The sequence below is a fragment of the Bubalus kerabau genome, chromosome 9, assembly GCF_029407905.1.
Source record: "Bubalus kerabau isolate K-KA32 ecotype Philippines breed swamp buffalo chromosome 9, PCC_UOA_SB_1v2, whole genome shotgun sequence".
In the NCBI taxonomy this organism is placed as follows: Eukaryota; Metazoa; Chordata; class Mammalia; order Artiodactyla; family Bovidae; genus Bubalus; species Bubalus kerabau.
The window spans coordinates 73,415,030-73,429,407 of NC_073632.1; the positions used below are offsets into that span (position 1 = coordinate 73,415,030).

At 39.1% G+C, this 14,378-nt stretch overlaps 1 protein-coding gene across 7 annotated transcripts in view; it reads right to left on the reverse strand.

Moving 5' to 3' along the window:
- LOC129619998 (cytochrome b5 reductase 4) overlaps nucleotides 1-14,378 on the reverse strand; it is a 117,947-nt gene that overhangs the window by 64,722 nt on the left and 38,847 nt on the right. For 6 of the 7 annotated variants that reach the window (XM_055535580.1, XM_055535579.1, XM_055535581.1 and 3 more), the window contains one exon: nucleotides 9,494-9,575. In XM_055535580.1, the coding sequence (XP_055391555.1) occupies nucleotides 9,494-9,575 (82 nt within the window). Of the gene's footprint in view, nucleotides 1-9,493; nucleotides 9,576-10,226; nucleotides 10,386-14,378 lie in introns of all 7 variants that reach the window. The other variant, XM_055535582.1, reaches the window with a different exon arrangement.

The following is a 14,378-nucleotide window of genomic DNA, read 5'->3' on the forward strand; positions in this document are numbered from 1 at the left end:
CCTGGTTTGGAAGAACTGTCGGACGCTAAAGTTCAAACTAATTTGCTTTTGGTGTACCGGCAGACCTCGTCTATTGTGCATTGCTTTATCCACTTTGCAGATATATAGTGTTCCTAAAAAATTGAAGGCTTGTGGCAACCCTGCATAGACCAGGTCTACTGAGGCCATTTTTCCAACAGCATTTGCTCACTTCAGGTTTCTGGGTCACATTTTGGTAATTCTGGCAATATTTCAATTTTTTTTCATCATTATTGTATTTGTTACCACTGTAATTATTTGGGGGCACCATGAACTGCACACCCATGTAAGACTGCAAATTTAATCTATAAATGTGCATGATTTGACTGTTCCATGGACTGGCCATTTCCCTCTCTCTTCCTCTCCTTGGGCGTCTCTATTCCCTGAGACACAACAATTTGATATTAGGCCCATGAACATAACCCTACAATGGCCTTGAAGTGTTCAAGTGAAAGGATGAGTTCCACGACTCTCTCTTTAAATTAAAAGCTAGAAATGACTAGACTTAGTGAGGAAGGCATGTTGAAAGACAAGACAGGCTGAAAGCTAAGTTTTCTATATCAAACAGTATGGAGATACACAAGATTCATGCTCTTTTCATGCCTGCTAACACAACATCTAGGCTTCTCTTGTGGCTCAGTGGTAAACAAAGTGCCTGTCAAGCAAAAGACGTAGGTCTGATCCTTGGGACAGGAAGATCCTCTGAGGAAGGCAACCCCCTCCAGTATTCTTGCCTGGAGAATTCCATGGGCAGAGGAGCCTGGTGGGCTACAGTCCATGGGGTCACAAAAGAGTCAAGACACAAGTGAGTGACTAAACAACAACAACACAACATCCATTCTGTGGCCAAGAGTCATTTTGACTTTCAAGTCTTCTTATTTAAGAAATATATTTTATAAGGCTGTATAGCTGCCATAGATAGTGAGTCTTCTGATGGATCTTGGCAAAGTCAACTGAAAACCTTCTGGAAAAGAGTACTATTCTAGACGCCACCAAAAACTTCCATGATTCATGGGAAGAGATCAAAATACAAACTTTCAGAGGAGTTTGGAAGAAGTTGATTCTAACCCTCACAGATAACTCTGAAGGGTTCAAGACTACGGTGGAGTAAGTAATAAGTAACTGCAGATGTGGTGGACATAAGAAAAGGTGAAACCTGAAAATGTGACTGAGTTGCTATAATTTCATCATGAAACTTGATAGACAGGAGTTGATTCTTTTTTTAAATATAAATTTATTTTAAATGGAGGCTAATTACTTTACAATATTGTATTGGTTTTGCTATACATCAACATGAATCCACCACGGGTGTACACATGTACATCCTGAAACCCCCTCCTACCTCCCTCCCCATACCATCCCTCTGGGTCATCCCAGTACATCAGCCCCAAGCACCCTGTCTCATGCATTCAACCTGGACTGGCAATTCGTTTCACATATGATATTATACATGTTTCAATGCCATTCTCCCAAATCATCCCACCCTTGCCCTCTCCCACAGAGTCCAAAAGACATATTATATACATCTGTGTCTCTTTTGCTGTCTCGTACACAGGGTTATTGTTACCATCTTTCTAAATTCCATATATATGCGTTAGTATACTGTATTGGTGTTTTTCTTTCTGGCTTACTTCACTCTGTAGAATAGGCTCCAGTTTCATCCACCTCATTAGAACTGATTCAAATGTATTTTTTTTAATGGCTGAGTAATACTCCATTGTGTATATGTACCACCACTTTCTTATCCATTTGTCTGCTGATGGACATCTAGGTTGCTTCCATGTTCTGGCTATTATAAACAGTGCTGCGATGAACACTGGGGTACACGTGTCTCTTTCAATTCTGGTTTCCTCAGTGTGTATGCCCAGCAGTGGGATTGCTGGGTCATAAAGCAGTTCTATTTCCAGTTTTTTAAGGAATCTCCACACTGTTCTCCATAGTGCCTGGACTAGTTTCAATTCCCACCAACAGTGTAAGAGGGTTCCCTTTACTCTACACCCTCTCCAGCATTTATTGCTTGTAGGCTTTTGGATAGCAGCCATTCTGACTGGCATGAAATGGTACCTCATTGTGGTTTTGATTTGCATTTCTCTGATAATGAGTGATGTTGAGCATCTTTTCATGTGTTTGTTAGCCATCTGTATGTCTTCTTTAGAGAAATGTCTGTTTAGTTCTTTAGCCCATTTTTTGATTGGGTCGTTTATTTTTCTGGAATTGAGCTGCAGGAGTGCTTGTATATTTTTGAGATTAGTTCTTTGTCAGTTGCTTCATTTCCTATTATTTTCTCCAATTCTGAAGGCTGTCTTTTCACTTTGCTTATAGTTTCCTTTGCTGTGCAGAAGCTTTTAATTTTAATTAGGCCCCATTTGTTTATTTTTGCTTTTATTTCCAGTATTCTGGGAGGTGGGTCATAGAGGATCCTACTGTGATTTATGTCAGAGAGTGTTTTGCCTATGTTTTCTTCTAGGAGTTTTATAGTTTCTGGTCTTACCTTTAGATCTTTAATTCATTCTGAGTTTATTTTTGTGTATGGTATTAGAAAGTATCCTAGTTTCATTCTTTTACAAGTGGTTGACCAGTTTTCCCAGCACCACTTGTTAAAGAGATTGTCTTTTCTCCATTGTATATTCTTGCTTCCTTTGTCGAAGATAAGGTGTCCATAGGTGCATGGGTTTATCTCTGAGCTTTCTATTTTGTTCCATTGATCTATATTTCTGTCTTTGTGCCAGTACCATACTGTCTTGATGACTGTGGCTTTGTAGTAGAGCCTGAAGTCAGGCAGGTTGATTCCTCCAGTTCCATTCTTCTTTCTCAGGATTGCTTTGGCTATTCAAGGTTTTTTGTATTTCCATACAAATTGTGAAATTATTTGTTCTAGCTCTGTGAAAAATACCGTTGGTAGCTTGATAGGGATTGCATTGAATCTATAGATTGCTTTGGGTAGTATACTCATTTTCACTATATTGATTCTTCCGATCCAAGAACATGGTATATTTCTGCATCTATTTGTGTCCTCTTTGATTTCTTTCACCAGTGTTTTATAGTTTTCTATATATAGGTCTTTTGTTTCTTTAGGTAGATATATTCCTAAGTATTTTATTCTTTTCGTTGCAATGGTGAATGGAATTGTTTCCTTAATTTCTCTATTTTCTCATTATTAGTGTATAGGAATGCAAGGGATTTCTGTGTGTTGATTTTATATCCTGCAACTTTACTATATTCATTGGTTAGTTCTAGTAATTTTCTGATGGAGTCTTTAGGGTTTTCTATGTAGAGGATCATGTCTTCTGCAAACAATGAGAGTTTACTTCTGCTTTTCCAACTTAGATTCCTTTTATTTCTTTTTCTGCTCTGATTGCTGTGGCCAAAATTTCCAAAACTATGTTGAATAGTAGTGGTGAAAGTGGGCACCCTTGTGTTGTTCCTGACTTTAGGGGAAATGCTTTCAGTTTTTCACCATGGAGGATAATGTTTGCTGAGGATAATGTTTGTCATATATAGCTTTTATTATGTTGAGGTATGTTCCTTGTATTCCTGCTTTCTGGAGTTTTTTTTTTTTTAATCATAAATGGATGTTGAATTTTGTCAAAGGCTTTCTCTGCATCTATTGAGAATCATATGGCTTTTATTTTTCAGTTTGTTAATGTGGTGTATTACATTGATTGATTTGTGGATACTGAAGAATCCTTGCATCCCTGGGATAAAGCCCACTTGGTCATGATGTATGATCTTTTTAAGGTGTTGTTGGATTCTGATTGCTAGAATTTTGTTAAGGATTTTTTCACCTATGTTCATCCGTGATATTGGCCTGAAGTTTTCTTTTTTTGTGGCATCTTTGTCAGGTTTTGGTATTAGCATGATGGTGGCCTCATAGAATGAGTTTGGAAGTTTATCTTCGTCTGAAATTTTCTGGAAGAGTTTGAGTAGGATAGGTGTTAGCTCTTCTCTAAATTTTTGGTAGAATTCAGCTGTGAAGCCGTCTGGACCTGGGCTTTTGTTTGCTGCAAGATTTCTGATTACAGTTTCAATTTCTGTGCTTGTGATGGGTCTGTTAAGATTTTCTATTTCTTCCTGGTTCAGTTTTGGAAAGTTGTACTTTTCTAAGAATTTGTCCATTTCTTCCACGTTGTCCATTTTATTGGCATATAATTGCTGATAGTAGTCTCTTATGATCCTTTGTATTTGTGTTGTCTGTTGTGATCTCTCCATTTTCATTTCTAATTTTATGGATTTGATTTTTCTCCCTTTGTTTCTTGATGAGTCTGGCTAATGGTTTGTCAATTTTATTTATCGTCTCAAAGAACCAGCTTTGGCTTTGTGGATTTTTGCTATGGTCTCTTTTGTTTCTTTTGCATTTATTTCTGCTCTAAGTTTTAAGATTTCTTTCCTTCTACTAACCCTGGGGTTCTTCATTTCCTTTTCTAGTTGCTTTAGGTGTAGAGTTAGGTTATTTATTTGACTTTTTCCTTGTTTCCTGAAGTATGCATGTATTCCTATGAACCTTCCCCTTAGCACTGCTTTTACAGTGTCCCACAGGTTTTGGGTTGTTGTGTTTTCATTTTCATTCGTTTCTATGCATATTTTCTTTTTTGATTTCTTCTGTGATTTGTTGGTTATTCAGCAGTGTGTTGTTAAGCCTTATATGTTGGAATTTTTAATAGTTTTTCTCCTGTAATTGAGATCTAATCTTACTGCATTGTGGTCAGAAAAGATGCTTGGAATGATTTTAATTTTTTTGAATTTACCAAGGCTAGATTTATGGCCCAGGATGTGTTCTAACGTGGAGAAGGTTCTGTGTGCACTTGAGAAAAAGGTGAAATTCATTGTTTTGGGGTGAAATGTCCTATAGATATCAATAGGTCTAACTGGTCTATTGTATCATTTAAAGTTTGTGTTTCCTTGTTAATTTTCTGTTTAGTTGATCTATCCATAGGTGTGAGTGGGGTATTAAAGTCTCCCACTATTATTGTGTTATTGTTAAATTCCCCTTTCATACTTGTTAGCATTTGTCTTACATATTGTGGTGCTCCTATGTTGGGTGCATATATATTTATAATTGTTATATCTTCTTCTTGGATTGATCCTTTGATCATTATGTAGTGTCCATCTTTGTTTCTTTTCACAGCCTTTGTTTTAAAGTCTATTTTATCTGAGTATTGCTACTCCTGCTTTCTTTTGGTCTCTATTTGCATGGAATATCTTTTTCCATCCGTTCACTTTCAGTCTGTATATGTCCCTTGTTTTGAGGTGGGTCTCTTGTAGACAACATATATAGGGGTCTTGTTTTTGTATCCATTCAGCCAGTCTTTGTCTTTTGGTTGGGGCATTCAACCCATTTACGTTTAAGGTAATTATTGATAAGTATGATCCCGGTGCCATTTACTTTATTGTTTTGGGTTCGAGTTTACACTCCCTTTTTGTATTTCCTGTCTAGAGAAGATCCTTTAGCATTTGTTGGAGAGCTGGTTCGGTGGTGCTGAATTCTCTCAGCTTTTGCTTGTCTGTAAAGGTTTTGATTTCTCCTTCATATTTGAATGAGATCCTTGCTGGGTACAGTAATCTGGGCTGTAGGTTATTTTCTTTCATCACTTTAAGTATGTCCTGCCATTTCCTCCTGGCCTGAAGAGTTTCTACTGAAAGATCAGCTGTTATCCTTATGGGAATCCCCTTGTGTGTTATTTGTTGTTTTTCCCTTGCTGCTTTTAATATTTGTTCCTTGTGTTTGATCTTTGTTAATTTGATTAATATGTGTCTTGGCGTGTTTTCGCCTTGGGTTTATCCTGTATGGGACTCTCTGGGCTTTTTGGACTTGGGTGATTATTTCCTTCCCCGTTTTAGTGAAGTTTTCAACTGTTATCTCCTCAAGTATTTTCTCATGGTCTTTCTTTTTGTCTTCTTCTTCTGGGATTCCTATGATTTGGATGTTGGGGCATTTAACATTGTCCCAGAGGTCTCTGAGATTGTCCTCATTTCTTTTAATTCATTTTTCTTTTTTCCTCTGATTCATTTATTTCTACCATTCTATCTTCTACTTCACTAATCCTATATTCTGCCTCTGTTATTCTATTTTTTCCCTCCAGAGTGTTTTTGATATCATTTATTGCATTATTCATTATATATTGACTCTTTTTTATTTCTTCTAGGTCTTTGTTAAACCTTTCTTGCATCTTCTCAATCCTTGTCTCCAGGCTATTTATCTGTGATTCCATTTTGTTTTCAAGATTTTGGATCATTTTCACTATCATTATTCAGAATTCTTTATTAGTTAGATTCCCTATCTCTTCCTTTTTTGTTTGGTTTGCTGGGCATTTATCCTGTTCCTTTACCTGCTGGGTATTCCTCTGTCTCTTCATCTTGTTTATATTTCTGTGTTTGGGGTGGCCTCTGTATTCTGGCAGTTTGTGGAGTTCTCTTTATTGTGGAGTTTCCTAGCTGTGGGTGGGGTTGTACGGGTTGCTTGTCAAGGTTTCATGGTTAGGGAAGCTTGTGTCGGTGTTCTGGTGGGTGGAGCTGGATTTCTTCTCTCTGGAGTGCAATAAAGCGTCCAGTAATGAGTTATGAGATGTAAATGGGTTTGGAGTGACTTTGGGCAGCCTGTATACTGAAGCTCAGGGCTATGTTCCTGTGTTGCTGGAGAATTTGCATGGTATGTCTTGCTCTGGAACTTGTTGGCCCTTGGGTGGTGCTTGGTTTCAGTGTAGGTATGGAGGCATTTGATGAGCTCCTGTCCCTGGAATCAGGAGTTCTCTGGTGTTCTCAGGATTTGGACTTAAGCCTCCTGCTTCTGGTTTTCAGTCTTATTTTTACAGTAGCCTCAAGACTTCTCCATCTCCTTTCAAAGACAATGGGCTGCTTTTCTGGGTACCTGCTGTCTTCTGCTGGCATTCCGAAGTTGTTCTGTGGAATTTACTCAGCGTTCACATGTTCTTTTGATGAATTTGTGGGGGAGATAGTGCTCTCCCTGTCCTATTCCTCCACCATCTTAGGACTGCCCTCCCAGAATGAGGAGTTGATTCTTACGGATAAGCTCAAAACTGGTTTTGAGATTGAACCTACTCCCAGTGCAGATGCCTTGAACATTGTTGAAATGACAACAAAGGATTTAGAATATTTCATAAACTCAGTTGATAAAGTAGCAGCAGCAGTATTCGAGAGGACTGACTTCCCTGGTGACTCAGACGGTAAAGCGTCTGTCTACAATGTGGGAGACCCAGGTTCGATCCCTGGGTCGGGAAGATCCCCTGGAGAAGGAAATGGCAATCCACTCCAGTACTATTGCCTGGAAAATCCCATGGACAGAGGAGCTTGGTAGGCTACAGTCCATGGGGTCGCAAAGAGCTGGACACAACTGAGTGACTTCACTAGTGACTGATTTTGAAAGATGTTCTACTGTGGGTAAAATGCTATCAAATAGGTCTATATAATACAGAAAAATCATTCATGAAAAGAAGAATCAATCAATGTGGCAAATTCCTTTGTGATCTTATCTTAAGAAACTCCACAGATGACCCCAACTCCAGGAACCAACCACCACCCTGATAAGTCAGCAGTCATCAATATCAAGGAAAGACACTCCACCAGCAAAAAGATTACAACTTGCCAAAGGTTCAGATGATGGTTAGCTTTTTTTTCAGTAATAAGTTGTAGGGAAAGAGAAAATTAGCCAAGATGGCACGGTCAGGCTCTCTCGCCCCATGGCCTCTCACTCTTGCCCTACGATTTGTGAATGATTATGTAATAGCTGAGATCACTTTTAGCACTGCCCATGAGGTGCTCCCTTGGTCACAGGCTACCTTGTGTGGTACGCCTGTATGAGTTTCACCACGAAAGCCCTGGCTGATGCAGCACTGAGGCTACACTGGAATGACATCATGATTATGTTATTCAAGGTTATGTTATGGTTCTGTTATGGTTACATTACGGTTATGTTGTGGCTGCTGCTATGGCTGCTGCATCAGCCAAGAGAGAGGTTGTGTTATGGCTGCTGTTTCAGCCAGGAGAGAATAAATGTGTCTGCATTTCTTATAGCTCCTCGAATCTCCTTTCAGCCTCATAGCTTTTGCCTTGCCTATTCTGGGTTCAGCAAATAGTGCAAACAGTATGAACAGAAGACAACTGGCATCACGAACAGGATGAGCAATACAAAAGTGTTTTTCAATTAAGGTATGCACATTGTTTTTGCAGACATACTGCTATTGCACACTTAATAGACTATCAGATCAGATCAGATCAGTCGCTCAGTCGTGTCCGACTCTTTGCGACCCCATGAATCGCAGCACGCCAGGCCTCTATAGTAGAGGGCAAATATAACTTTTATATGCACTGGGAAACCAAAAAATTCATGTGACTTCCTTTACTGTGGCATCTGCTTTATTGTGGAGGTCTGAAACTGAACTTGCAATACTTCTGTCTGCCTATGTATGTGCAATGCTTATTTGTTTTGTAGTAGTATTTGTAGAAAGAAAAAAGCCTTTTTGAGTATCTGTTACAATGCTATCATGCTGATTTACTCATATGAATTATTAGCCCTATCAATCTTTGCATAGATTAAAAAAAAAACTTGAGGCTCAGTGATAAAAAGAGCCATCTTTATGGCACCATTAACAGGCCACGGAACAAGGGTTCAAATCTAGGTAAGTCAACACAGCCAATGGAGGCCTCCATCAATAAAGCCTGGAAACACAAAACTCACTTAACTACATAAATAGTAGCAGAGTCAGGTCAAACAAGCCAATTTACTCCTACTTTGGATGTCAAAATCAAGAGTTGTTCAAAATAAATGACTCCATTCCATCCAAAGTAAAGGACTTACGCAAAGTGCTTCTGCCACTCTTACTGCATGTTGAAACTTTGCAAAGTCACTTCTTTGCAAAAGAAGCTTAGGAGTAAAGAGATGCTCTCCAACACTGTGCTGATTGCAGAGTGGCAGTTGTCAAGGTAAGGGCAAGAAATGGGTTTTTTTAAAAAAGTACTTTAAAATCAGAATATAGGTTGTCTATGATAAATAGTCAAGGAATGGGAGATAAAGATGGGAAGGAAAATTTCATTGTATAACTTTTTATATTTTCTGATTTTTGAGTCACAGGAATACAATTACATATTCAAACAATTACACTCTAGGAAACTAGTCTAAAAGTCAACCCTAATCAAGTGTTCGAGCTACTGTATGTAATGAGACCAGTTACATAGAGTCTTGTAACAAAAGACTAACAAAATTCAAGTAAACAAAATCCTTTCACTTCAATTATGTTTATTCCCCACACTATGAAAGTTCTCTCAAAACAGTCAAATTTTTCAGGTAAAGTCACTGTTTCATTCTAAATAACTTAAGAAAAACCTTTATAGTGGCTGGACTAGGAGGCCAGTGGAATGAGAACGATTTAGTCATTTATTTAAATCTATTTGCTGAAATTCCTCTAAAAGATAGTCCACCTGTGTCAAACACCAATGCCAGTCTATCCCTGGATCCACATACCTTTAGGAAGAGCAGGTTTCATGGCCATCCTGCCCACCAGGCATTCTTTCAGCATGGATTCATAGTTGACCCAACGATGAACCTGGTGTGGGAGAAAAGTAACATAAAAGCAACATGACTCCAACTCCATGAGACGCTACCATTTTTTTTCTGATAAAAACTAGACATTCTTACACTGCTCTGAAAAACTAAAAAGCAGATTCAATTAGCCAACAAGGGATGGACAGAATGACAGCATATGCAAGGATGGTTTAGAAAATGTTCTCCAAGTGTCGTCTGTAGACCTCTGGAGAATCCCGATGCCCAGATACCCATGAGGTCTTGCTGCTGCTGCTGCTGCTGCTGCTGCTAAGTCGCTTCAGTCGTGTCCGACTCTGTGCGACCCCATAGACGGCAGCCCGCCAGGCTCAGCCATCCCTGGGATTCTCCAGGCAAGAACACCGGAGTGGGTTGTCATTTCCTTCTCCAATGCATGAAAGTGAAAGATGAAAGTGAAGTCGCTCAGTCGTGTCTGACTCTTAGCGACCCCATGGATTGCAGCCTACTAGGCTCCTCTGTCCATGGGATTTTCCAAGCAAGAGTACTGGAGTGGGGTGCCATTGCCTTCTCCGATGAGGTCTTGACTGTCAATATTGGGTTGGTTAAAATGTTCATTTGGGTTTTTTCATAATGTCTTATGGGAAAATCTGAATGAACTTTTTGGCCAATTCAGTAACACTAAGATGTTATTTACCTTTTTCACTGTGTTGACATTTGCAACAGTTTTTGAAAAAGCAATGTGGGTAAAACTGCATCTTAGCACATAGCAAGGCAGTGGCCTCAATCATGATGTTCTTCACCACCACAGACTCACAGGGGTGGAGGGAATTGGTTTCATTTGAGAATATCCTTCCTGAAGTAGGAAAAAAAAAACGTTCTTAAACCTGAACCCTGGTTTCAGGACTTTTTTTTATATGCTGTGTGACAAATGGGAAGACAAAAAAACTTATGCTGCTAAGTAAGATGGTTTCCCTCAGGAAAAACATTTAGGCAATTGTTTGATTTGCATATCAAACTGTGTTTTTTGTTGAAAGGATGTTTATACATAAAAGAAAATGAATGACCTATAAACTAGTTACTCGGACTTGGGTATCTGATAGACATTTTCTTCAAAATGAACAGAGTGAAATTGTTATCTCAAGGAAAACAACTAACAGTATTTGTTGCCAGACTTAAAAATGGGAATTAAATGTAAACAACCTTTCTGGAGGACATATTCTCAATATATACTAAAAATCTTAAAATATGCAACTCTTCTATTTAGTAATTCAGAAATCTACCTGGGAAAATATTTATTTACATATACAGAAATATCCAGGCACCAGGACACTCATCATAGCACTAATTATATTAGCAAAATATTGGGAACAACCTAAAAGACCAATTGTAAAAGATCATAACAGAAAATCATAATATATTATTCAATAAATGCTATATAATAATTAAAATAATCAGGTCAAATAATACTGTCATCAGAAATCTTTATGTACATTTCCTGAATATATAAATTTACACTAAAATAGAAAATATGTAAAAAATATATATGTAATTATAAATGGGCAATCACTAATAGAAATTGAAATTTTATTTACCAAATATTTATGGAATATACAGTTATGTGTAAAGTACCATCTCTGGGGCTATGTAGAATTTTAACAGATAGATGAAGGAAAAAGATATTCAAAGAGGCAAAGGTACAGGGTTTGTCAAGCTAGCGATTCGCTCAAAGCACTTCAATTTGCTCAAAGCACTTCAGTTTGCTCAAAGCAAGGTCCATGTTGAGAATATTTACCTTGATACATTATTTTTAGGCCCTCAAAAGCCAGACTAATGACCTTAAATGTATTATACTGTGTGAAATGGAATATCTCCTGCCACATTAATAAACAAGGATGAAACAGCCATCAGAGACTTCAGGACTTCAAATGTGAATTTCTGAGCCTGGAGGGCCCCCAAGAGAGAGAACAATGCCTGCAATGAAGCAGCTGTTAGTTGAGGAATTTAAGGCTGTCACAGTCATCAGCTGTTACATCCCTCCCATGTAAGCCATTGAGCCCTAGTTCAGTTCAGTCGCTCAGTCGTGTCTGACCCTTTGCGACCCCATGAACTGCAGCACACCAGGCCTCCCTGTTCAGCACCAACTCCCGGAGTTCACTCAAACTCACGTCCATTGAGTTGGGGATGCCATCCAGCCATCTCATCCTCTGTCGTCCCCTTCTCCTCCTGCCCCCAATCCCTCTCAGCATCAAAGTTATTTCCAATGAGTCAACTCTTCACATGAGGTAGCCAAAGTATTGGAGTTTCAGCTTTAGCGTCAGTCCTTCCAAAGAACACCCAGGACTGATCTCCTTTAGAATGGACTGGTTGGATCTCCTTGAAGCCCAAGGGACTCTCAAGAGTCTTCTCCAATACCACAGTTCAAAAGCATCAATTCTTCGGTGCTCAGCTTTCTTCACAGTCCAACTCTCACATCCATATATGACCACTGGAAAACCCATAGCCTTGACTAGATGGACATTTTTTGGCAAAGTAATGTCTCTGCTTTTGAATATCCTATCTAGGTTGGTCATAACTTTCCTTCCAAGGAGTAAGTGCCTTTTAATTTCATGGCTGCAGTCACCATCTGCAGTGATTTTGGAGCCCAGAAAAATAAAGTCTGACACTGTTTCCACTGTTTCCCCATCTATTTCCCATGAAGTGATGGGACGGGATGCCATGATCTTCGTTTTCTGAATGTTGAGCTTTAAGCCAACTTTTTCACTCTCCACTTTCACTTTCATCAAGAGGCTTTTGAGTTCCTCTTGACTTTCTGCCATAAGGGTGGTCCCAGAAAAATAAAGTCTGACACTGTTTCCACTGTTTCCCCATCTATTTCCCATGAAGTGATGGGACCGGATGCCATGATCTTCATTTTCTGAATGTTGAGCTTTAAGCCAACTTTTTCCCTCTCCACTTTCACTTTCATCAAGAGGCTTTTGAGTTCCTCTTGACTTTCTGCCATAAGGGTGGTGTCATCTGCATATCTGAGATTATTGATATTTCTCCCAGCAATCTTGATTCCAGCTTGTGCTTCTTCCAGCCCAGCGTTTCTCATGATGTACTCTACATTAAGTTAAATAAGCAGGGTCACAATATACAGCCTTGACAGACTCCTATTCCTATTTGGAACCAGTCTGTTGTTCCATGTCCAGTTCGAACTGTTGCTTCCTGACCTGCATACAGATTTCTCAAGAGGCAGTCAGGTGGTCTGGTATTCCCATCTCTTTCAGAATTTTCCACAGTTTATTGTGATCCACACAGTCAAAAGCTTTGGCATAGTCAATAAAGCAGAAATAGATGTTTTTCTGGAACTCTCTTGCTTTTTCCATGATCCAGCGGATGTTGGCAATTTGATCTCTGGTTCCTCTGCTTTTCTAAAACCAGCTTGAACATCTGGAAGTTCATGGTTCATGTACTGCTGAAGCCTGGCTTGAAGAATTTTGAGCATTACTTTCCCAGTGTGTGAGATGAGTGCAATTGTGCGGTAGTTTGAATATTCTTTGGCATTGCCTTTCTTTGGGATTGGAATGAAAACTGACCTTTTCTGGTCCTGTGGCCACTGTTGAGTTTTCCAAATTTGCTGGCATATTGAGTGCAGCATTTTCATACCATCATCTTTCAGGATTTGAAATAGGTCAACTGGAATTCTATCACCTCCACTAGCTTTGTTCATAGTGATGATTTCTGAGGCCCACTTGACTTCACATTCCAGGATGTCTGGCTCTAGGTGAGTGATCACACCATCATGATTATCTAGGTGAGTGATCACACCATTGTGATTATCTTGGTTATGAAGATCTTTTTGTACAGTTCTTCTGTGTATTCTTGCCACCTTAACGAGCCCATCTTTGCATGAAATGTTCCCTTGGTATCTCTCATTTTCTTGAAGAGATCTCTCGTCTTTCCCATTCTGTTGTTTTCCTCTATTTCTTTGCATTGATCGCTAGGAAGGATTTCTTATCTCTCCTTGCTATTCTTTGGAACTCTGCATTCAGATGCTTTATGTTTCCTTTTCTCCTTTGCTTTTCACTTTTCTTCTTTTCACAGCTATTTGTAAGGCCTCCCCAGACAGCCATTTTGCTTTTTTGCATTTCTTTTCCATGGGGATGGTGTTGATCCCTGTCTCCTGTACAATGTCATGAACATCCATCTCAGGCACTCTATCTATCAGATCTAGGCCCTTAAATCTATTTCTCACTTCCACTGTATAATCATAAGGGATTTGATTTAGGTCATACATCAATGGTCTAGTGGTTTTCCCTACTTTCTTCAATTTTAGTCTGAATTTGGCAATAAGGAGTTCATGATCTGAGCCACAGTCAGCTCCCGGTCTTGTTTTTGCTGACTGTATAGAGCTTTTCCATCTTTGGCTGCAAAGAATATAATCAATCTGATTTCAGTGTTGACCATCTGGTGATGTCCATGTGCAGAGTCTTCTCTTGTGTTGTTGGAAGAGGGTGTTTGCTATGACCAGTGTGTTCTCTCGGCAAAACTCTATTAGCCTTTGCCCTGCTTCATTTCATATTCCAAGGCCAAATATGCCTGTTACTCCAGGTGTTTCTTGACTTCCTACTTTTGCATTCCAGTCCCCTATAATGAAAAGGACATCTTTTTTGGGTGTTAGTTCTAAAAGGGAATTAAAAAAGGAGAATACTTGCTATCAGGCTACAGCCACTCTCTACAGATGAGGGATAGGGGATGTAAAAACAGATGGGCGCAGGATGCTGGCCCTAGATAGCTAAGAAACACTTCATTGAAGGAAATTATTTCAGTAAGCCCTGAAGCTAGTATCTTCCATATTGCTCAG